This window comes from Scatophagus argus, chromosome 1, assembly GCF_020382885.2.
Source record: "Scatophagus argus isolate fScaArg1 chromosome 1, fScaArg1.pri, whole genome shotgun sequence".
NCBI classification, from domain to species: domain Eukaryota; kingdom Metazoa; phylum Chordata; class Actinopteri; family Scatophagidae; genus Scatophagus; species Scatophagus argus.
The window spans coordinates 9,240,647-9,264,319 of NC_058493.1; the positions used below are offsets into that span (position 1 = coordinate 9,240,647).

At 41.5% G+C, this 23,673-nt stretch overlaps 1 protein-coding gene across 1 annotated transcript in view; it reads right to left on the reverse strand.

Annotated features, from left to right (window-relative positions):
• celf6 (CUGBP Elav-like family member 6) overlaps positions 1 to 23,673 on the reverse strand; it is a 134,715-nt gene that overhangs the window by 101,798 nt on the left and 9,244 nt on the right. Inside the window, exon 2 of the mRNA XM_046370764.1 lies at positions 22,008 to 22,090. Coding sequence (XP_046226720.1) covers positions 22,008 to 22,090 — 83 coding nt within the window. The remainder of the gene's footprint in view (positions 1 to 22,007; positions 22,091 to 23,673) is intronic.

A 23,673-nucleotide genomic window follows, 5' to 3' on the forward strand; every position in this document is an offset into this window, starting at 1 on the left:
TTTCACCTGAACCAGACTGTGATCCCTGTATTTTAATTAAAATGCTCACCTCAGCTCAATATTTGGATTAGTTGAGGTTTAAGCACAGACTGTGAAATTTAATTTGATGATATTTTCAGCTTTATCAAATGAACACATAAACAGCTACAGACCTTTGTTATAATCCTGTCTATTTCCAAGTGCCACTTGGGTCATTAAATGCCTTCAAAAACGTATTCATTGTATACAATATGTGCAATGTTATGTACTTTGGTATGTAGTATAAATCAGCACACATGTTTTTGCTTACCGAGTATATATACTGTGTACATAATCCTGGTGATACACAGAGATTAAAATTTGCTAAGTATATGATCTGCATCATCCCAATACCTTTCTTAACACCCCAAATATAGCTGTGATAATAGCTGTGGATGTGGAGTCCAGGAAATCGCTCTATCCAGTTTGGTGTCAGTGTTGCATTCTGTGCAATTTCTGTTTATATGGTAATAGTATGTCATTTTATGTTTTCAGAGGGATTTGTGATGAAGGTGTGAAAAAAAATCTCAGTAAAAGTTATAATAATAAAAGTTAGATTAGGAAATGAGCCTTCGAAAATAGAAATTACATGTAAAAGTGGGCTAAGTGAGCTCATGTTTTCACTTTTCTATATAATATCATTTGTCCATATCATACCTTTTCCATGCTGCACTGGGATCAACTAAACACATGACTAAATGAATGGAAATCAACAAGTGTCTGATCTGTCAAACCTGCCTCAAAACACCAGGAACCTGCTCAAACAGTGACATAAATGACTTAAACACTTTGCACCCTGCTCTAATTTTCCTATTTAACTCCATGGGTGAAATGAGAGAACAGGATCAACTGCCAAGTGTTGTTCCTGTCTATCTTAAAAATGGCATTGGGCACAGAAGTGCATTCACATATGTGTGAAAAAGCCAGTGTGATCATTGAAAATGTCTTGAAGATTTTGTTACATCCAAACAATTTTGGCACTAAAGTAAATTTGCACATCAAGGGGGTGTTATTATACAACTGTTCCAATTGAGGACGACGCCAACAATCTCCTAGATGCTGTGTGAATGTATAGTCTTGCTTAGACACACAATCTCAGAAAGCAGTGTGTTGAATGTATGGGGATTACAGTCATTTGAACATGAATAGCCTATCAATCAACATTTTTTCATGGAGTGCATGGAAAAACACTTATAGTACTGCACAAAAACAAATTAAACATTGAACTGAAAGATGTTAATAGAAGGGAACCAAAACCCTCCAAAAACAGAGATGATCTGTTTTGAGGCAAAATATAATTCTACTCTAAAGCACAAAGTGAGCAGGGTCATCTGTGTTCTTCCTCTGCATTAGTGCTTAAAATTATGTTCAAATACACTCAAGTAAGATTCCGTTTTTGTCAGTATGTGTGTTACGCTCATTAAACTTACAATTAGTATAAATGCTGAGACCTATACCTAAGTACTGAGCTCAAACATTACATGCATTCCCCCTTCTTAAATGAAAATTAAACAGTCAGTCAGTCAATCAGCTAATTAATCAGCTGCCAAAAGAAATGAGATGATAATAAGACCTTTCCTTTTCTTGAACATTGGAAGCTGACGTGGATCTAAATAACCCCAAGGAAAGACAGAGATAGTACACAGGCAGCTTAGGAAACTGATAAAGGTTTTACCTCCATTACAGGGGCTAAGACGAGGCTTGGGCCACTGCAGCTCTGGATTCCAAGCACGCCTCTGATTTGTCAGCTCTGTGAGAATGCTGTAATAGTGGACGTAATGGCACAAGAAGGTTTGTTGTTGGAGAGTGTGTGTGTGAAGAGGTGGGATGAGGTGTGTTGTGAGGAGACAGAGGAAGTGAATGACGGCAAAAAAAAATGTCTGCAGATAGATTTTGAAACAGCCATACATCCTCGTTAGACCCCTTGTCTCCCAGCAGCAACAGCAGTCCCCTCATCTCCCACACACATACAGGCATATTCACACATCCACACAGTCATACAAACACAAACACACTCAAGGCAGAAACATCCTGCCATCGCTAACTATACATATTGGATTGTTTTCAAAATTCCTGCCTTGGTAATGAAGAAATAATGTTCACACAAAAATACACAGGGACACACACATACCATATATTGGGCAGGGTGTCAGGCTTTAATTCCTTGTTGTTTAACGTTCAAAATGTGCAAAAAGTTGGCATTTCTTCTTCTTGTTTAGATTTCTATTCTTGTCTCCTTTTCTTTGATTAGATTGGCCTAGACTAGACTAATAATAAATTTGCAAGTTCTAGACTGTTGTACTTAGAAAAGGTTCTCACTCTATAAAGTTGTGTTGTTGAGAATTTGCCTTATTTCAATCATTTGATTGTATGACTATGTTTAACATCCACTAAAATAGCACCAAACACACAAGTACAGCTGAGGTTAAGGGGAAAGGCAAATATTTTTGATCATAAACTGAATTCAATTAAAATTTAGTTTACTTGAAACACATAAAGGGATCATCTAAGTGAAGAGGATCAGTTCTGTGGCAAACATGAATGTCTGTACCAGGTTTTAATGATGAGATATTTCACTCTGGAATAAAGCGATGGACATGCTGATTGATCAACATTAACATTTTCAGAGCGGGGCTAAAGGGGTTTTTTGTGGAGGAAAATAATATACAACTACAGAATCTTGGTATTGGAACTGAAACTAAGATTGGCACTATCGAAAACAACACCCATCCCTTCAGACAAGCCTTCCAAATGTCTTTCTGTATCCATATCATCACCATTGCAACTGCTTGTAAATTATCTGTTTTAATCCTCACATATCCTCTATCCTATCTGCGAGGAAACCAATCTGTACACTCTGAAACAAAGAAAAAGTGGCTTTGACACCAGCTGCCACCCTCTCTCTAGCCCAAAAGACTCAATCCACCCGCCACCCTACAATATCCACTGGAAAATTACCCCCCAGCAACCCTAGCAGCCGACTGAGTCATGTCCTTTCCCATGTTGTCACCCCTTCCTCTGTTCACAAGTCACTTGCCCTAAAGAGAACTGGCAGAACTACAGTAAAGCAAACAAAGGTACAAATGACTGCTTCAGACTGCTTGCACTTGCATCTGCATTCATTACCTCTCATTTTTGCCACAATACACAAAAGGCTCTCATTGAGCTGCCGTTGTCTGCTTATGACGGGCTTCACAGCGCCGCCACACCGGCCTTCAGGGCTCTAGGCTTCCACAGTTGAGGCAGTCAGGGGTCAGTAATGAATATACATGTGTGGTCTGCAGCAGGGAAGATACTTGGAGAAATAGAGCAAGGGAGGAAGATGAATATTGAGTTAACGTGCTGAGCAGTGTAGGGCTACATTCCCAGCTCCCTAGTCACAATGTCCTCTGCTGTTAGTCTCAGTCTGGCTTGTGAACATAAATATTTACACGGCTGTCACAATCACGATTTATAGAACATTCTCTGCTCTTCCCATAAGAGAAATATTAAGTATGCTTTATTCCCTCTTTTCTTTTGCAGAGGCAAGGTCTTTTTGCACAATGGCAATGAAATTCTTGTTTGCTGTGGGATGTCTATACAACCCTGTTTTCTCTGTATTGTATACTGAGTGCACAGGGTGTGAATATTGTCTCATTATATTGACAGTTCTGATCCTTGCCAGTTTCAATAACCAACATGCAGCAAAGGAAGTGCTGTAATATAAAGAGTTTGGATATTTCCAACCGGTGGTCTGGTGAAGTGAGGGAGAGGCAACAGAGGCAATAAAACACAGACAAAATACTTATTGCCTTTGTTTGTGATGCTGAATGCAATAACAATACTGCAGGCTCACCCATCTGATGTTTATTTTGTGGCTGTGTGCATCCAGACAAACTCTAAATGTCTGTAACCATAACTGGAATATTCCAAAATGAAGCAGCACCAAAGCAAACACCTTTCTCTCGCTGTTTTTCTCTCACCTACTCTTCCTCCTCCTCCTGATTCCATCCTAATCTGCCAATGCCAAATCTATTTTGTCATGTAACTCCTCTGATAGGCTGGCATGTAATTAACTCCTTGGCATGCGCTGTGGGTTGTCATTTGCATGGTAATAAATCTCTGCTCCTTAATGTAGGTGGGGGAAGCATACAGGACTGTGTGGTTAGCTTCAGCAAACATCCCTCTCTAACCCTTATCAACTCCCTCGACTCCAACCTGTTTGGTCCGGGAGGAGCAATCGTCATTTCCAGGTGGCAGACCATACTGATTAAACATTGCATTTAGTTTTTATGAATGTATTTAAGGGAGATGTGGCAAATAATGCTTCTGGACAACTGACTATTAATCCAGTGGTGCATTTGGAGCTTTGTATTTTTTTGTTCCTACAAGCCTTCTGCCATCCATTACAGAGTCATTTCCTTTTGTCCACTTTATCAATTTTGAGGCTCATCTTTCCTGAAGATCCCTGGCTCTTGCCCAGCTATTGCTTGTATACAGTGTATCAGCCAAAGCCACAAAGAAGAGGCCGAGCCAAAGTGTGTGTGTGTGTGTGTCATGTAAGAACGTGTATAGTTGTGTGCCCGAGCACACTTGCGCACACACAAATAACAGGGCAAAAGATGAGGCATTTGGGGCAAGACAGGAGGCGGGGGGTGAGTGAGGGGGTATGAGGTGATTATATGTGTGTGTTTTGCGAGATGGATGAACGGAGTAAAGATTGCACTCATCTGTCGTGGTACAGTGCTCCCATCAGGTCTAATGAGTGTGCCGGGTGACCTCAGTCTCGTAGGTTCACAGGCCTGATTAAACATCGTCTCGGAGTCAGCTCAGGGGATGCCGGGCAGACCAGCACCAGCTCCCTGCTGTCCTCTTCTCTCCCCCTTCTTTTCTCCCCTTCATCGTCCTAATGGCTCCTTCTGATCTGGCCCCATTTATCTCTATCAAAACCCCCCCACCCACACACACACACACACACACACACACACACACACCTCCCCACCTCCTCTTATGTCTAGATTCACTTTACTGATGATACTCCTTTATTAATAATTGTTCTCTTGGCTTGTGACTGTTTGCAGATTATACTTCCGATGGCTACATGTTTGACTGTCATCGATAAATGTGTGTGTGCAACTTATGAGTTTCCAAAATATGAATCTCATTTCTTTCTTCAGTTACTATCCTTCTATGTTTATTCAGAGCTAGTCAGCCATAATGAGGTTGAGGGATGATGATTAACTGCAACAGGATCCAGGAACTGGCGTAAGTCATGATAAGACAGCTTTCTGTGGAGACTTTGATTTATTTGGCTGCAAGGTGCAGAATATCGGTGGTTCCTCTGAGCTGAAGGCCATGTGGGGTCACGAGTCGGAGACATGCAGTTAAGACGCAGCCAGTCAGTGCGTTTTAATCTTTCTTTCTTCACTTTGATCTCAGTAACTTCAGTCGAAGCTTGCTCAAATCATCACCAAGACATTTTAAAGGGTTGCAATTAGGGCCAAATAGCCCGTCATTTATCAAGCTCCTTTCATGTCCACCATTTTATTTTATGAAAGCAATCGATTGTCTCCGTGGCACGGAGGCGCAGCCCAGCCTCTGCTTGTGCTCCTAGGTGAAAGCGATGAGCGCAGTCTGGCCATGGCTCCAACAGTGAGTGAGAGAGATACACAGTGCTTTTGCTGGCTGGATCACCATGACCGACAGTTCCTTCGCATTTACACTAGAGCAATCAGACAGCCTGGTCTGGTGAAAAATAAAATTAAATATGTCTAAATACCAGGAGCTCCGGGCATCTGTGTTTGCTTTCGAGGTGGGGCTTGGCAGTTTGAAGGGAGTGAGAGAGAGAGAGAGGAAAAGCAGATAGAGGTCATAAGAAGGAGAGAAAAGAATGGAGAAAGAGACAAATACAGTGAGTACTACAGTTGTGTGTTGTTGACTTACAGTTATGTGTTATTTACAATACTGCTCCAGAGGAGTGCTCAGCTTCTTTGCAGACTGAGGGAGGGGTAAGACACTGAAGCAGACAAAGAGGCTGCATACATACAGAACACACACACACACACACTCACGTCAACACATAAATGACTGGGATTCCTTAATCATGGCCAAAGCTTATTCAGAAAATGATGTACAAAACGAGTACCATTCATCAATATTTTAATTCGAAACTATGAAATGAAAACGGTTTATTACACGACAAATGCATGCATTCTCTCAAGAACCGGTTCCACAGAACATGTGTTTTTTTATGGCAAGTGATATAGCAGTCTTGTCTGCTTCAGACTGCAGTCTGTATTACTGGGTTAATGAGAGGAAGACGTAAATGCATGCACAAATGTCCACACACATACACAAATAAGCAGATGATCATATATCCACATAGTGTCCATACACACACACACACACACACACACACACACACTGGGATACACAAAAGCGCAGCAGAGCTCCAGCAGTGCAGGGCAGGAGAGGAGGCTGCAGGGCCCTGACCACATAATCATCTCCTAGAGAGTGATCATCAAGGCCTCCAACATCACTGCACAAATACACCAACCTTGGACCCCCTGGCATGAGGGGAGGGAGGAGGGGTGAAGACAAGAGTGTTTACAGGAAAAGGGGAAGGGAGGGGAGAGAAAATAAAAAGAGAGAAAAGGAGGGGGAGGAAAAGGAAATTAAAAAGTGGAGAGCAGAAGCAAAGCATAGGGAAGATGGTAGTCTGTTTACAGCGGGGAAATGGGAAATGGGACAGAAAATTAAGGAGACAGGAAGTAAGAATATAAAGCACAAAATTATTGAAAGAAAGGCTAAAAGACAGAGAGGGAGAAAGAAGAATAGATAGGGAAGGAAAAAAAGGAGAAGTGTCCATGGGGCTGTTTTGACAGAAAAAAGCCAAGGAGGAAAGAACAAGAAAGGGGATGAGAGAAAGAGCAAAGGGGAACAACAAAGAGGTCGGAAAGAAACATGAAGAAGAGAGTATATCTGTTTGCCATGCATGAATGTACAGCAGCGTTGAGCTGGAAATGGCAGACGCTTGGATTATGAGCTGATTAGTTGCCCTCCTCCTTGAAACACCCCCAGCTGGGCTGACTCTACTCAACAGGGTGTGTGCGTGCTACCTGGGACACGGTCTGATGAACTAATACACACACACGCAGGTTTTCATTCAGACTCATACATACAATAAAATCAGTCTTTACTCTTGGATGCCCATTGTATTCACTGTAGCCAATACCTTTCCTCGTCAACATCTCAATCTTTCCCTCACTGCTGGACTCTGCCTCTGTGTGTGTGTGTGTGTGTGTGATGTGGCAGGGTGCTGATCTTGGCCCTTATCTTTGCCTGCAGCTCTGCTCACATTCCCTTCTCCACAAGCACCTTATCTGCCATCACTGTCAATCAGAGCAGATCAGGCAACCTATAGCTGAGTCTGCACGACCACCCTCCTCCCCTTGCCTCCACCAACGAGCCTCCCTACATGTCCATTACCAACACTCTCACCATGCGTCCCCCAGCCTGCAGCATCTTCCACACATCTCACACACACAGGCAAGTGCACATGAAACCTCAGAACTGTTATTGTACCCATCAAAACCAGCATATTTTTCCATGTTTGCCTTAAATTGGCGTGTTCCTCTGGAATCCTTCTGCCACAAGGACCACAAACACTTCTTCCTTTGTCAGAGCCTGATTAGCATGTTTGACCACTGAACACTGCATCTTTACAAGCTAATTACCAGCTCAGTTCTTGTAACCTGCTTATAGCAAAAACAAGGGTGAAATTTGATCTTGATTAGAATTTGGCTCAAGGGAATGGAGCCAGAGTGCAACAATAATTCAGTAGAGATGGCAGCAAACAGAAGAGCTTTTATAATCACCACTTACATACACTACATATAGTGCAGGGGGACTAATGAAAACAGGTTTGTCAGATTTACACATAAGGAAAGAAAACAATATAACCCAGACAAAGTATAATGCTGTGAAGAATTTCAGACTCAGTTTGATGCAACTTGGTAGCCAATAACTTTACTATCATCATGATTCACAGTAACGACCCCTCAATCCTGAGTTTAATGAGAAAACTAGATGAATTAACAATAAATTTTATTGAAGTATAAAATATTTTGATGAGGGACACTTGGGTTAATTTAGTCTAAAAGAGTGTGTGGTGAAGGTTGTTCTAATTAATTTTACTTTAGGTCATTTTTAATGTACAGAAAGTTCTTGTTCTGTACCTAACTGCATCATCAGTATGTTTTAACCTATTACTGTAGCACTGTTATTATTGAGATGTTCCAACAAAGCATGCTCAGAAAGATACACCTTACGTAGATAGAGGTGTCATTATTGGTTTGATACTGTGCAGTGTAGACTCCTACAACAAGAAGAAAAAGAAATCCCTGAAATAACACTATGTAATATTTTGCTCATAGCTGTGTAGCCATATGCATACAACACAGTGCAGCAATTTCTCACATGCAAACAAACACACACACACACTCCAGCCCATTGGCTCTCTCCTCCAATCAGCGAGGGCCAGTGACCTCCCACCTGTGATCACGCTGTGAAACACGCCCACCTAAATACAGTGCACACAGACCACGTTCACACACCCAACCACTAATCAGGAGCACTGATGCAGACTGCCAGCATTTTTGGTTCACAAGCTTCGCCATGAGGGCAGCCACACCACAGGTACGACAGGAGGAGAAAAATATAAAATAGCACAAATCCCTTTTGGGCAGGTTTAATATTTTTAGACGAGGGCACTTTTATGTGGGGGCAGGTGTGCTCTGACTCCCTAATGCTGAAGTAATTGTAGATAATGGAGTTTTAAGGACAGCTGCTGATGCGGGTTTAAGTAGGATTTGGGTAGAGATTTATAGTGGAGGTAAAATGGGCGGACGGGTGGAAAAGTTGGAGAGGTGCAATGCGAGGGAGTGAAGGAGGAGGTGTAGAGGTTAGGGGAGACGGGGGTCTGGCCGGGCTTATCACAGCAAAGGTGAGAAGCTGGAGGAAAGGGAGGGAGGGATGTGGAGAAAAAAAAAAGAAATGGCTCTATCTTCTTGCAGAAAAAGCTCTGGGATTCACAGGGTAAGAAAAAAAATGAAATAACTCATCCATAGTTTAGTGTGAAACGAGAGCCCGTCTGGCCCGGTGCTTCTCTAGAAAAGGGGGTTATAGAGGGCACAAGCTGGATGACTAATTGGGGAGGATACGAAATGAGGCTTGACTCAATCCACACCCTTGAATCAACTCTGCCCTACAGTATGCATCAAATGGGCTCCCTAAGTGGTGCTTTTCCATTGATTATACCCTTTCAATGTTACGCTCCAACTCCTTGTTGGAGAAATTTGACATAAAAAAGAAAGAGAGCTTGCTCTAAAGGGGGCAGTTGAAATACTGGTCAATACTTAGCAGGGGCAAACCAGAAAAGTATGGGGAAAGCAGAGAGTGAGTAATATCATATAAACAGATAGCCATGAAAGTGATTTGAGAGAAAGAGAGAGAAAGGACAAGGTGTGTAAAAAAAAAAAAAGTGCGTTTGGCGTGCCGTAAATGCACCGATGCGTGGCACTTCGCCTGGCATGGCACTCACACTTTATGAGGTGTGGAGGGGCCATCTCCCTCGCCTCTCTGCCCATTTTAATGATACAGTTTAAATGGAAAAGATGGAGCTTCATTCGGCACCAAGGACTCCACTCCCTCAGGTCCACACAGATGAAAACCCGGACATGCATATACTCACAAATGTGCATACATACTTATTTGTATAAATAAAAAAATGACATTTTCTGGTAATAATCTAATAATGTAACATTAATCATAATTAACCTAACCTTTAATAAGAATTAAAGAAAACAGCTGAACTATAACTATAACTTTGTTGGTCTCTACCAAACAAGCATGTTCCCTTACATCTGGAGAATCTGATTTGTAGGTTGAGGCATCTTTATTCATTTCTAATGGTATGTGATGACACATTTTACCAATATCAAAAAGCTGCAGGATCTGGTATTTGTAAGTTGCACTTGAATAGAATATCATCCACACACACTCTACACACCTTACACCTTACATATGCTGTGTAGATGATCACAGGCCTAAGGTAGAGTCTTGGATGAGACCAAAGAGCCACAGCGATAAAGCCAGGAGGTGAAACTGGCTGTCAGAGCTGTGAAGACTCCTCAGATCTGCCCCATGTGCCTGGCCACCGTGCAGACAGATGAGACAGTTTTCACCCACACCCGTCACCTATCGCTACTGCAGTAATGCTATATTGATCTGACAGTGTAGTGTATGTATGTGTGTGTCCCTGCACAGGGGTATGTATTTCTGTGAGATGTGTGCTCACCAGTCTTGTGTACAAATGGCTTAGCTGTGTAAAGTTTGTTGATGTGTGTTGCATTGTTTGTGGGACTGCGGTGTGTGTGTACGTGTATTCCTATAGTTTTGGGAACAAAGATCTGTCTACACGTTATGAGGACCTGCCTTACTTATGGGGACAAAATGCAAGTCCCCACAATGTAAATCATTTAATATTAGGGTGAAGACTTGCTTTAAACTTCCAGGAAATTAATGTAAGTCTATGGAATGTCCCAAAAGAGATGGAAACACAACTGTGTGTGTGTGTGTGTGTGTGTGTGGAAAGAGAGGCGGCTATGAGAGTGATGCATTAATAAGCAATAGGTGAGGTGCTAGCCTTGGTGCTATTTCTGACACCTCACTGTCAGAGCCTTCCTCTGCAGTGGCGGGCCTGGCTGAACAGAAACTAGTAGGGCCTGTGGACCCTCATTTCACCTTTCACTCCTCTGCTGTCTTGTTCTCTTTCATTCCCTGTCTCACCATCCGCCTGCCTTTGATAAAAAAATGTGGCTATTATTTTCAGTTACAATTGCACTTGCAAAACTTGACTAGTGAGTAGAAAATATGGAAATTAAGCCATTGAATAAATCCGTTTATTTCAGGGTTAAAATTTTCTTGGCCTTTATCAATGCATATATATTCCCATACAGTATTATCTCTAGACATGAATGTCATTTCCACATGCAACATTAACCGAAAATATAGTTGCAGATGTGTTTTCCTTTATGTTTTTTTTTTTCACTTTAGAGGATGGTATTCATCAATCACAAAGGTGTATTTGTGAAACCACAGAATGATTGCAGTATTTTTTTTTTCTTTGCTTTCAGTTTCTTCTTTGGTTCGGTGACTGAGACCTTGGTGATTGATGAACTTTTTTTTCCTTTTGATTTACTACCAATCTTCCCAAACCTTTGCTGATTTTGTATGGTCACCGAAGAAATATCACACCCACAAAATGTGTGTATTGTATCACTGCACATTATAATAACAGCAAAAGAGTGAATCAGCTATTTCTGTTTGATTTTTAGATATCTTTATTTCTTTGACATTGTCAATAGAAAACCCAGGCATAAAATGTAAAAGAATAAAGTTCAAATTGTCCCCAGTAGATGTCCAATAGGTCTTGTATTAATGCAGGACAAACATAATGTGAATAAGAAAAGGATAAAAAGGAGCAGAGGGATTGATATTCTGTATGTTCGTAACACAACATTTTTTTTTTACCTTACCAGAAGGACTTTCTTTTCCTGTTTGTGTGTGTCACAGTCTGCAGAGGATAAAGGAACAATATTGTAGTGAAAGGAGGAGACATGACAGCAAAAAAGACTAAGCAATGAGACAGAGAGGGGAGAAATCTGTTGTAGCTCTCACTCTGTGCAAAATACATCCCGAAGTTCAACTGAAGTTAATATGAGACTTCAGAAGTCTGAGTCCAATAAAGTGTGGATCCTCTTTGTTAGTATAAAGCCCACCCCCCCAAACTCCCCACCCTTTGCAGTCATACTTTGCTGAGCTGTAGCACAAATAGAAACACAAAGAGTGAATTTCATGCTTTAAAGACTGTAACTTTGGAAGATATCAATTTGACCACAGGAAAGGATCTATTCAGGTCCAGTATGAAGAGCAGAAATGAATGATTACAACAAACGAAACCCTTTTCACACTGGCTGAGCTCTGCTGTGTTGGAGTTCTCTCCAGAGAATGCGATGTTTGCCTCTATGTGGCTGTGTGTCACTGGGGGAGAAGGTTCCAACTGCTGTGTTTGCTTGTGCACCTAACAGCAACTTAGAGAACCAGGCCTTCTTAGAGTCTCTCTCTCTCTGTAGAGAGTTCAGCCTAAGGACTCGATAGTTCTACTGGGTGGCTCACATTGAGCAACAGTGGAGAAACCTGGACGGTGATGAATGGGTTGGCCTGATCTGAACCTGATTGGTACTTTTTTACTGGACTAGTCAAGCATTGCCCATAACGAATGCATGTTTGTGCATGAGGTAGTCCATAAGTAGGCCATATTAGTGACCAGCTCCTTACCCTTGCAGGTTTGTCCACAATACACATGTTTGTGGACTTTGTGGACAAGGCATATGACCTGTGGTGGGTACTGGAGGAGAATGGGGTACTGGAGCTGCTGCTACGAGCCATCCAGTCCCTGCATAACCAAAGTGAGACCTGAGTCTGTATTCTTGGCACAAAGACAAACAGCTTTTCTGTTGGTGATAGATTCCACCGGGGTTGTCCTTTGCCTCTGATCCTCCTGTGACATTCATAAACAGGATCGCAAGGCCAAAGCAGTTTCAGAATTGCATCTCTGCTTTTTGCAGATGATGTGGTACTGTTTGCTGTATCAGTCTGTGATGTTCAGCTCACAGTAGAGCAGTTTACAGCCGAGTGTGAAGTGGCTGGGAGGGGAGTCGGTACCTTTAAGTTTTAAGTCACCATTCTTTGTCCGAAAAGGTGGATCGCTTCTTCTGGGTTGGATCTGAGTTGCTGCCCAAACAAAGGAGGATAAGGATCTCAGGCTTTGTTCATTACTGATGACAGAGATGACAGGAGGTTGATAGACAGCATGTTATCTCATGTAGTACACAATGCTACTTGGGCATTGTGTTCTGGACTGGCAAAGTTCTCCATTTACCAGCACCAGAAAGATACTGACGCACTACATGCTGCATTTTACATCGAGTCTCACCATCTGAAAGTTTGGGGGTTCTCTGATTGCTTTACTGGAAAAAGGGCATTATGGCACAAAGAGTTCCAGCTAACCCAGTGCTAAATGATAAAACAAAGATATCTTTTGCAGTAAAGCACAACAGGCAACTTTTGAGGAGAAAAAGACAAAAACAAAAAGCAGGACGGGTAATGTGAAATGTGGCCTTTATGCTGAAAAATACTAACCACAGCAGTACCACAGGCAGACAGATATGTAAAAATACTGAACAGAGCTCCCTTAAGCCCAAACCAAATAAGAACTGTAAAATGTCCTCTTGAAGGACCCAAAACAACTCTGCACAATTGCCCTCAAAATTCACCTTGGTTCTTACAAGAAACAAAATACAAGAGCACTCACATGCACATCACATACACTGCACACATGGCACACACACAGATAGTATAGTACTTGTAGTCTGACTCAGAAGCAGGAGCCCAGAGACAGCAGTTATTCCCAGTGCAATAAAACAGGCAGACTAACTAATGGAACCACCCACACACCAAACACACTTTTTTATCACACATCACCTTCACAAACAAACACTGCATGCGTGCACACTCTTTTTTTGTCCCAGCCCACTCATTGCTCGTTAGCTGCTACATCAGGTGGTTGTTTCGGCGTTGCTACTGTGACACAGTCTGACTGTGACTCGCTGTATCTGCTGAAAACGCACCACCAAAAATACCTCACTTAACAAACTCTTCTGATTACGGTTTGACTTTCTCGCTGTCTCCTTCTCTCCCTCCTGTCTTTAATCAGCATGTAAACAAGCGCAAGGTCATTTTCTTTCTTAAACGAAATGGGGGAGATAAGAGGAGCGTGGCGTAGTTAATCCTTTGGACACGCTGATGGAGGAGTTTGTCCTGGTGATGCGTGGATGTTAATTATGCAAGAATGCATCTCCTCCTGTGCTCTCTCTCTCTCTCTCTCTCTCTCTCTCACTCTGTCTCTCATGATGACTCATCAATTCAGTTATCTCTCGCTCCTCTTTTGCTCTCCTTTTCTTGTTCTCTGGTTGTTTTTTTCACCCCTTACAACCCTTTTCTCTGTCTCCATACAAAATTGTCAGACCTCCAATCACATACTATTGAGGTGCCTTCAAGGTTCTCTGTGCGTTTGTGTCACCATGTGTGTTTTCAGATCTGCACAAGATTTAAAGTGATCCATGTGTGATTAACTGCAGTGTGTGATAACTTGTGCTGACAGAGTGATTTGCTGAACTCAGCAACATCATGTTTTCTTCACCCCTTGTTTCCTCTTTGTACAAATACGTGCAGATTGCCTGGATGTCTTTAGTGATTGCCAGGATGAGTTGCAAATTGCAATGAAAGGCTACTAACATACCTGACAGGGAGAAGAGCAAAGGGAAAGAGAGGGAACAAACGAGCAGGAGGAAAGACAAGTACTGACTCAAACAATTGTACAATTTTCAACGCAGCTGTCACCTTTTCTATTGTGGGATGTCAACACCTGTTTCTGCTGAGACATTGTATTGTTTGAAACTAGAAGGAGACATCCTTTGAATGTCACAGAACACGAAAGGTAGTTTTACACCTTGGTTTTCTAAAATTGATCTTTTTAAATTGAATGGGATGAGAGGGTAAGTAGCCATATCCATAAGACTTTTTAATGATTTTTATAGGCAAGTAATCCATCCTCAGATATTCATTTGTGGTTTGTTTTGGTTTTTCTTTCCAGCTCTTATTGACAAATAACCTGAAACTTTGATGTTTAATTGGTTTAGGAAATATCATATTTTATTGTTCACCCTAACTGAGAGACAGCAATCCAGCCTCATTCTTGGAGGTATGACAGTATCCAGGCTTAATTTCAATCCCTCTACACTATTTGTCAGGCTTCTCCTCTTCCCCAGTGAAGCAACAATGTTAACAATGCTGGCCCCACATTTACCAGTTCTGCCTCATTACAGCTAAAGAAGTGGATAAATTAGCACAGGAGAGCATGCACGGCAGAGCCGGTCTCCACCTGTCAGCACAGGAAAGATAGTGAATGTATCAACGAGGAGGAAGGGTGTTAAGGAACAGCTCAGCTTACTGTACAAGCTTTCAACACATATTAGTGAGGCTGATGCTTATCTTTCAGAAATCATTACCTGTGGTACATCTTTCAGTATTTTAGAATACAGGAAATAATTTTCCCTAAAAGTTTTCTCATTTTATTAAAAAAGAAAAATCCATGGGGGGGGGGGGGGTTCTTTCGTTCTTTCTAATGAGCCAGTGTGTCATCCTTTCATGTGCTTGTTTCATTCAGTCTTAAAAACAAGGGAAGTTTTTCTGTTTGCATCAACAAAGGAAGATGAATCTTTATTTCTTTATCTATTTCTTAATTTGCTGAAGTCCATCAGTGATCATCAAATGAATAATTATAACAAAAACAATTAATAAAAAAAAAGAACTCTGATTGGTGGATTTCTGACTTTTCGTCACCGTGTGCTTGTGCTGAACACACCTGCTGCACGCACCTCGCAGGAGCACGCAGAGCAAATGAGTGAACTGTTATTGGATGTTTTGATGATTTCTGACAAGAATTAGGGTTTATGATAGATATTAACCTCTATTATCCTGTTCATCAGTCTTGACAGACAGCCTGTAACCTGCACAATAATCATTAGACCAGAAATATGCTGAGTTATAGGCTACAGTGGGTTGCCATAATGATAATGAATCAACCACAGCAATAACCTGAGCATCACTGTTCAAAGAGTTCCACATCGCACACATGGCTCTGTGTGCTCCCACAAGGCTAGTACAGCTCAGACTGTGCATGGGCAGAGCAAAGAAACATAGAACAAATTGAATTAACAGATAAAAAAGACTTGTTTGCTTTTGGTTTTCATGTTTCGATGATAGATTTAGATGTCCTATTTTAAGAAGAAAACCGATTTTTTTTCTACCCCTTTTATTTTGTTTTCCAGATTGAATGAAATAACTGGCAGACGATACACAGGTAATCGTATTGCTTGAGTACTTTTACAATATTGAAAAAGTCACAAAAGTTGCTTTTGTTTTTGTGACCGCAACTTTGTTTATGAACCCATCTTTCAATAAATACTTTACCTGAACAACCTGGGCACCAGCCTGTTATGCTGTATTGCAGTATACGTTTAAGAGGACAAATGGACTTGGTTGTTGACGTCCTCTGAACACTAAAACTCTCCTGCCCTGTGGCCTTTAAAAAGCACTATCTCTCCTGCTCATTTGTCCAGCTCTTGTGGCCTGCCAGCTTTATGGGCTGGTTAAGGGCTCTCTCACAATCAACTATGTTTGTGCCATGTCCACATTCACTAGTAAAAGACCACAATGTCCACCCGCCTGCCTCCCAGGATTAACATTTCGCTCTCTCCAAGGTTGAAAATCCCATCAGATGGAACGAAATTAATTTTTGCACAATATTCAGGGCCAACAGCCACATAATAGGAGACAATGCTGAGTGCATCCCTCGATTGTGATTCCATTCACTCCCTAATCGGCAGGATGGCCATGCACGGTGCATCAGCGTAGTAAATGCTTTCATCCCAGGGGGATTAGAAAAACAATGGCCCTTTTTAATTTCTTTTCTAAAGCGGGCAGCAGAAAGAAAATGATATAGACGTAATTGATGATGGGGAGAGCAGGGGGAGCCTTTGCAGAGGTCTCACGTCCAGTGCCCAGGCCTTTTTTTTCTTCATAATGGCAACTGCTCAGGGGCAAGGGAGGTTGACAAATCTGGCACAGAGGACAAATTGATCGGTAACAGAACGCAATTTGTACCTTAAAAGAATGGGTAAAGGCCCTGTGTGGCCTTGGTAATTAGTTTAAACTGCAGCATGTCTGTCCCAAAGTGGACTGCTGGAAAGGGGCTCAGTGTTCCCTCTGATAAAACACCCTGACACTGCAGCAGACTCACAAAACTCTCACCTGGACTACACCTGAAAAAGACCTACTACTACTCAGTAATCAATTAACACATTTTCTAGAAAAATGGATATAATGGAAGGGAGTTTGGCATGGTGGTGTAAATGTCACACATCAGGGTGAGCAGTTGAATGTGGGAGTGTTTTTGTGTTGTGAGCTTGCGTGAACTCCCCCTGAGAAGTCACTGTAGGGAAACTGTTTTTCTGTGAAGAAAAGACTGCCTTTATAAAGACTTAAATAAAGCAATGAACTGTTTAACATTTACACAATTGAAACTTTTTGGGTCATGCTCACTGCCGTTCTAAGGGATGTGCATTTTTAGGAGAGCAAAAATTATGAGGAAAAAATGGTGATTGCTCATGCTTAGTGTGCAGCATAGACACAGACATAGACATATGGCAAGTCTACGGTGGCCGCATCTGTGGTGTGATGTGGTGAGAGAGTGTCAAGAACATGAATGCATTGGTCCATGGCAGTGTGCTTAGTGACACATAATAGTGGTATTGCACAATCTTCCCCTGACCCATTTTTGTGTGACATGCTGAAGTCAATTTTCTGCACTTTTCATGCACCAAAGAAGAAAGAAAAAAAATTTGAAAAACCCAAACATTTTCTTACTCACTTTGGAGGGAGTTGATACCCTCAAGCTTACCCTCTCAAATTTGACGAGAAACACTTCAGAAAGAATGAGTTGGTAAGTTTTTTTCTCTCCTGTCTCCTTCAGTGTTGCGCTTGGCTGCCCTGTCATCAATGCAGGGGTCAGGTGTGCCTGTTCCTCTAAGTCAGAAACCAAGAAATGTGAATTCCTCCCCAGAATCTTCTGCATCAATGACAAGTATACGGTTGGACGGCCACCCCACACTTAGCACATTCCACAGAGAAAGCAGAGATATGATTAGGCAAGAGAATCGAGGGAGAGTAGGAAGAAGAGACAAATGAATGAGATACAAAGGGAAGCTGAATCTTTTTTCTTTTTTTTTTTGTTAGAAATTTTTAATTGGCTTTTGGGCTTCAGAAGCACTCAATTAGCATGCTTGTTACGAGAGAACACCAGGAGCTAATTGGCCTGAGAGGAAAAAGTGACGTGGCCCTGAAAGGAGAGAGCAGGATTCATTTGAAGGTTCACAGCTCCAGTAGCAGCATGTTGGGAGGCTGCATGGCCCATTATAAATAACATTTAGGTGCTGCAAGTGCAAATATTAGTTAGACTTTGTTGCTGTTCTTATTGCTAGATTGTGTTGCAAAGAAAATATAATAATTGCCATTAAGTTTATGGTCACGAGGACTTTGTTTTCTGTGATAAACAACTTACTTGGAGCTACACAAATTGTCTTGCAGTAGAAAGGAAATGTTACTGCATTGTTTGTAAACTACTATTTGTGCTGGGTCTAAATGTCCCAGGAATTAATCAGATCCTGTGAGACATCATACTAAGACATGACCTAACCTGTCCACATACAGTACACGATGCCTTACGTCAGGGAATATGATGAATGCGAACATAAACACAACAGCACTATGAGCTCACCAAGGGCAAGAGACAGAATCTCTAATTACATTTACTGTACAAACTGTAGCAGCGGGATCGGATGCACAGGACATCAAGAGCTCATTATGCTCTTTACATGCAATTAATCAAACAATGTAAACAAAGCTTGCTTCAGCCACAGCAGACAGAGCCTGATTCCCCAGTGGCAATTCAAATGCCGCATGCACAGTACAAGACTTAATAAAAGAATGTGAGTTATGGAAAATTTAAGATTCACAGCCATTCTGGAGAGGATGTAAAAGCTGTAGCTTCCTGCTGAGAACCACACACACACACAAATAAATCAGCCTTCTCTCTGTCTCACTGTTAAGCCTATAGTCTCCTCCTTTTGTGAAATGCATAGTGTGTTAATGTGAGAATATCTGTACTGTGCAGGGACAATGGAAGTATTACTTGAAGGATGTACAACTAGAAATAAAGCACTCTGTCTGATATACTGCACATGTGGCTGTGCATGTCGTGATACTGTGAATGTATTTTTCTAATAAACTTTCTTGATGAAAATCTGTACACTCTGACACACAAGTACTATCTGTGATGCCAATGAAAAAAATGTCTTTAGCCTGATGAGCTGACTGAAATCCAATTTTTTTATGCAAGTAGTATGCTAGAAATTACATGAATAGTCAATTTTTATCATCAAATTGCTCAAAAATTAATGATTAGTGATCCCTACAAATCTATAATATTAAAATACACAACAACTACATTCTTGCTGCAAAAAGTCATTCTTAAAAATAAATCATTCTGTATTAGCTGTGGTAAATGGCTACCTAATCTGTTTTCTTACATTTGTTGTGGTTAAACAATAAAGTTGTAAAATAACATAAAGAAGAAATTATAAATTCACATCCCTGAAGTCTCCAACCTGCATCCCATATGTATCCCGTATGAATGATAAGACATCATCATAGCACTTTAACTTGGTCTGTTGCTTCTGTCTCTCAACCAACTATGCTTCAGCTGCCTCTAATGTAGCAGACAGAGAGCAAAACTGGACACGAGACACAAAATGCAAGGCTCTGACCACCTCTGCTCTCAGCCCAGTAGAAAACTATTTTCCTTTTGACAGATGTCAGATGCTCAGAGTTTTTCGTTTTTGTTTGTTTTGTTTCGTTTTTGGTGTTGGTGGTGGTGGTGGGGACCGAAGCTGATTGGTCAACAACACAACAGTACATCAAACTCCTATGCACAGAGCTTGTTTCCCTTTTCTCATTTCTTTATTTATTTTAGCTGGTGTGTTTTCAAGTACCAGCCGCATCCACAGACTCCCTTCCAAGTAACCTTTACAAAATGCAAAATCGAACCTACGAATTAAATAAGTGAAATCCAACATTCTTTGAGATCCAGAGCTTTGTAGAAAAGTACACTGACTTTTAGACTTACTTCAGGAAGCTACACGAGGATTTCGTGCTAATAATGTGGGTTGAAGACATAGTTTGATGTAAACTTGTCCACATATAGGGAAAAGTATAAGAACAGTGAAACAGGCTTTCAAAGCTAACATGTGCTCTAATTTGCATTTAACCTCATATGACATAACTGTATAGCTGCTACTGCGAATGTGATTTACCAGCGTGAAATTCATTTTTCAGTTTTATTTTGTCCATCATTTTAACTTCAGTTTGTTTCATGTATCGTACTGTGAGGGAAAGAGTTATTATTTTAAAATTCCAGATGCTCCACAGGAACAAAATTTGCATTTAGGTTGCCTGACAGTCACAGCCACAACCGGACTGCACAATCATGTCTCCAGTGGTGTGTGGAGAAGCCACTGAGAGGGCAACATTATACGACAGAGCATCTTAAACCATCAGGCCTTGACAATGACAATGAGGCTTGTCCAGAAGTGTCACCTCTCTCTGTCTTTGTCTCTGTCTGTCTCCCTCCAACTCTACTTGTTTTCTTTCTTTCTCTCTTTCTCTCTCTGTCTCATACACGCATCAATACACACACACTCACAGAAAGACAGAACATCTTTATTAGCTCTCTGTATGCAGGCTGTGCTCAGCCTGAGATTGCAGGACTGACCCCTCACTGCGAGCTGTACAGGGGAAATGTTTACCCAAACCTCACAGAACATGCCATTAACCTCTTTCTAGATAGAAGACAAACAAGAATGTTCCCCCAATGAGGGCAATAAAGACAGGATCACCTATCCAGGACCATCATGGCAATCATCTCATTATGAAGCTGCAGGAGCCAGTAACAAGCCAGGCAGCACAGTCACTCAGGGACTCTTTCCCTGCAGTGTACCAGTGTGCCTAACATTCAGTGAAGTACCTATGAAATGCAGTGAAGTGCAAACAACTGATTAATCCAACAGTGAGGAACAATATGAAGTCCCCCCCACCCAACAATCAACACCCCCCTCACCCCCACAGGCCACCTCCCCCCCCCTTGTCAAACCAATACCTATCCATACTTTTTACTTCTCCTTCTTCCTGTCTCTTCCCTCCAATCTCCTCGTGTTTCTCTATACCTCTCACCCTCCCCAGAGATTCAGATGGATATCCTGAGGCTATGATTAAAGGCTCTATCTGAGAGGGTGTCTTGGTATGTGGTGAAAGGAAAAAGGGGGTGGGAGGGAGGCCTGGGCACTAGAGCAGCTTCTCCTTCTTAGGGACCCGCGGGCGTAATTCAATCACACCTCGATAATTCCCCTGATGTGAGAGTCGAATCCCCCTCACACACATCAAATACAGATAGACACCACAAACTCACGCTCATCCCAGATTGAGGGTCTCCTCCTGGGTGGGCTTAAGAGCCTACCACTGGGTACATTTTACCTGTGTCATTTGAAGAGGCCATTATTTTAATTGAAAAAGTTACCCGCCCGCCAAAGGCAAAGCGATTGAGGATGGGAAGAGGAGACAAAAAAAAAAAAAAAATAGGGAAGAGAATTAAAACAAAAACACCAGATGGTGATATACATGGTAAAAATGATTGTTTATACTTACTGTTTGATTATATGTGATAATGAGAGTGGGATTCCTCAAGGCAATTAGTGTCTGTGGCAGCCATATTGTGAGAGGACAGGGGAAGGACGGCACAGGCTGTTATGAAGGAGCGCTTATCAAATATCTCCGCCGGGGTGATTAGTGTAATAAGACACTGCAAGGTGAGATAGGCCACTCACGCTCTTTTACTATCTCCGCTTGTATGTGTGTGCGTGTGTGTGTGTAGACGAGTGAACAGCAAAGAGTGTGTGCGAACAAGAGCAAGAAAAACAGGCTGAGAGGGAGTCTGAGGAAAGTATGAGTGACTTGTTCCATCTGTTTCCATCTCTGTGTGTGTCTGCATGCTTGAATGTGTGTCTTAATGTATACTGTGTCCTCATGTGCCTTGGTGTGTGTGTTTATTTGTGCGTTCAAATGTGATATAATTCCTATGTTAATGTAAGTTTCCACGCCAGTCTGGCTGCCTCAGGGGCTTTAGCCTATGACGGGGGCAGATCGGGGGCACTTACCCCTGGCAGAGTCTTCTGTTCATGGAGGGCGCTCTGGGCCTTCAGTGCTGATTCTCTGGCACAGTATGTTAGAAAGGCACATCCTATACAGTGTCAGAGAGGCAGAAGAGAGATAGGCTTATTTCACCAGACAATGGCTTCACAGCTGTACACAAGCATTTGACATAAGAAGAAAAAAGAAAAAGTAATAGAGAATTTATGGGTTTAGTTACAGAGGACATTTATGGTATGTTGTGCTTTTTAGCACCGTAGTAGTCTTAAAGACTTAATAGTAGACCACAAAACATGAAAAAATATATAGTCATCTATGTCATTATGATAATCTAGGGATTTCAGTATTTAGTACCCATCACATACAATGTGTAAAATGTTAAATGATTGTGAAATGTAAGAGCACAAGCCATATAGAAGATTAAAAAAGATAAGATTTCTCCACCATCTCCATGTAAGCCTATTTATACTGCACTAATCGAACTCTCAAACACAAATCTTGAGCTAGCTACCTAAGCATGGAAGTATATTCTAAATGCACCGTGTGAAGCCAGCCATTGATATTTGTTTTTTGAGATTAAGAATTATTACAGTCAACTTCCAAAAAGCACATTCTAACCTTTCAAATCGATCCAGAGATTTGTGATTTCACTGATTATATATCTAGTCTGTGCAAGCCATAAGATAAGACATACCAGAGTTTTACAAGCTATTGCCGAAAACACGCATTAAATTAAAATGGAACGCATATACTCCACTGACAATTGAAATGTGGCTCTCTGAAGTTAATAGTTCTATACCCTGTGAGAAAATAACAATCTTCTTGGGAAATAAGATTAAAATTTTACACATATCTTCAAAATTTGACAACCCCTTCAGATTAGAGTTTCTGAACTCATGCATATGTTCTCAGTTTATGAGAAAAAAAGGGTTGCTAAACTGTTGTCTTTTTCCCCATTCACTTTAGTACAGTAAATGAAGTAAGGAAAATAAAACAGCATAAATGTTACAACATACAACATATAGGTGTCAAAATAAAAGGTTCTGGTATTGTAACACAAGGCACAGACAGAGCCCTCTAATTGTCTCTAAGGTTAATGCTTTTTCCCATCATTATCACATATTTTCCCATTGAAATTTGCATAAACATATCAGGCTTACCAAAATATTGCAACAAACTTTGTTCCACCATTTGGAACCTCCCCAGCCGAGGATTAGCTACAGCAGCCCAGCTACTTTCTCATGAGCTAATGTACTTCACAGTAGGGGGCCTCAACTGACCCAGTCGAGCATGTGTCAAACACACAGACCACTCCCTACAAACCACATTGACAAACAGCTGCTCAGTGTGTCTTATGGAGCTGTGCGTTCAACATAATATTCCAAGACAAATATCAAAGCAGATGCAATTTTGCTTCCCTGTCTCAAACATCAGGAGAAGATCAAAAAGCATCCATCCGTATTAACCTTGACCTAAAAGAGTACCTTCAGTTATTGGGAACGAAGGAGATATTTGGTCTGAGAGTCGCCCCATCATGATCACCTTGAAGTAGCAGCTGTGGTGCACTGACAGGACAGTTAGCTCATACACTCTCTTAGCAGAAGTCTGCACAAACAGCAGAGCACGCTAACAGCACTTCCAAAGAGGAACACTCTAGAGACTCAGGAATCCTTC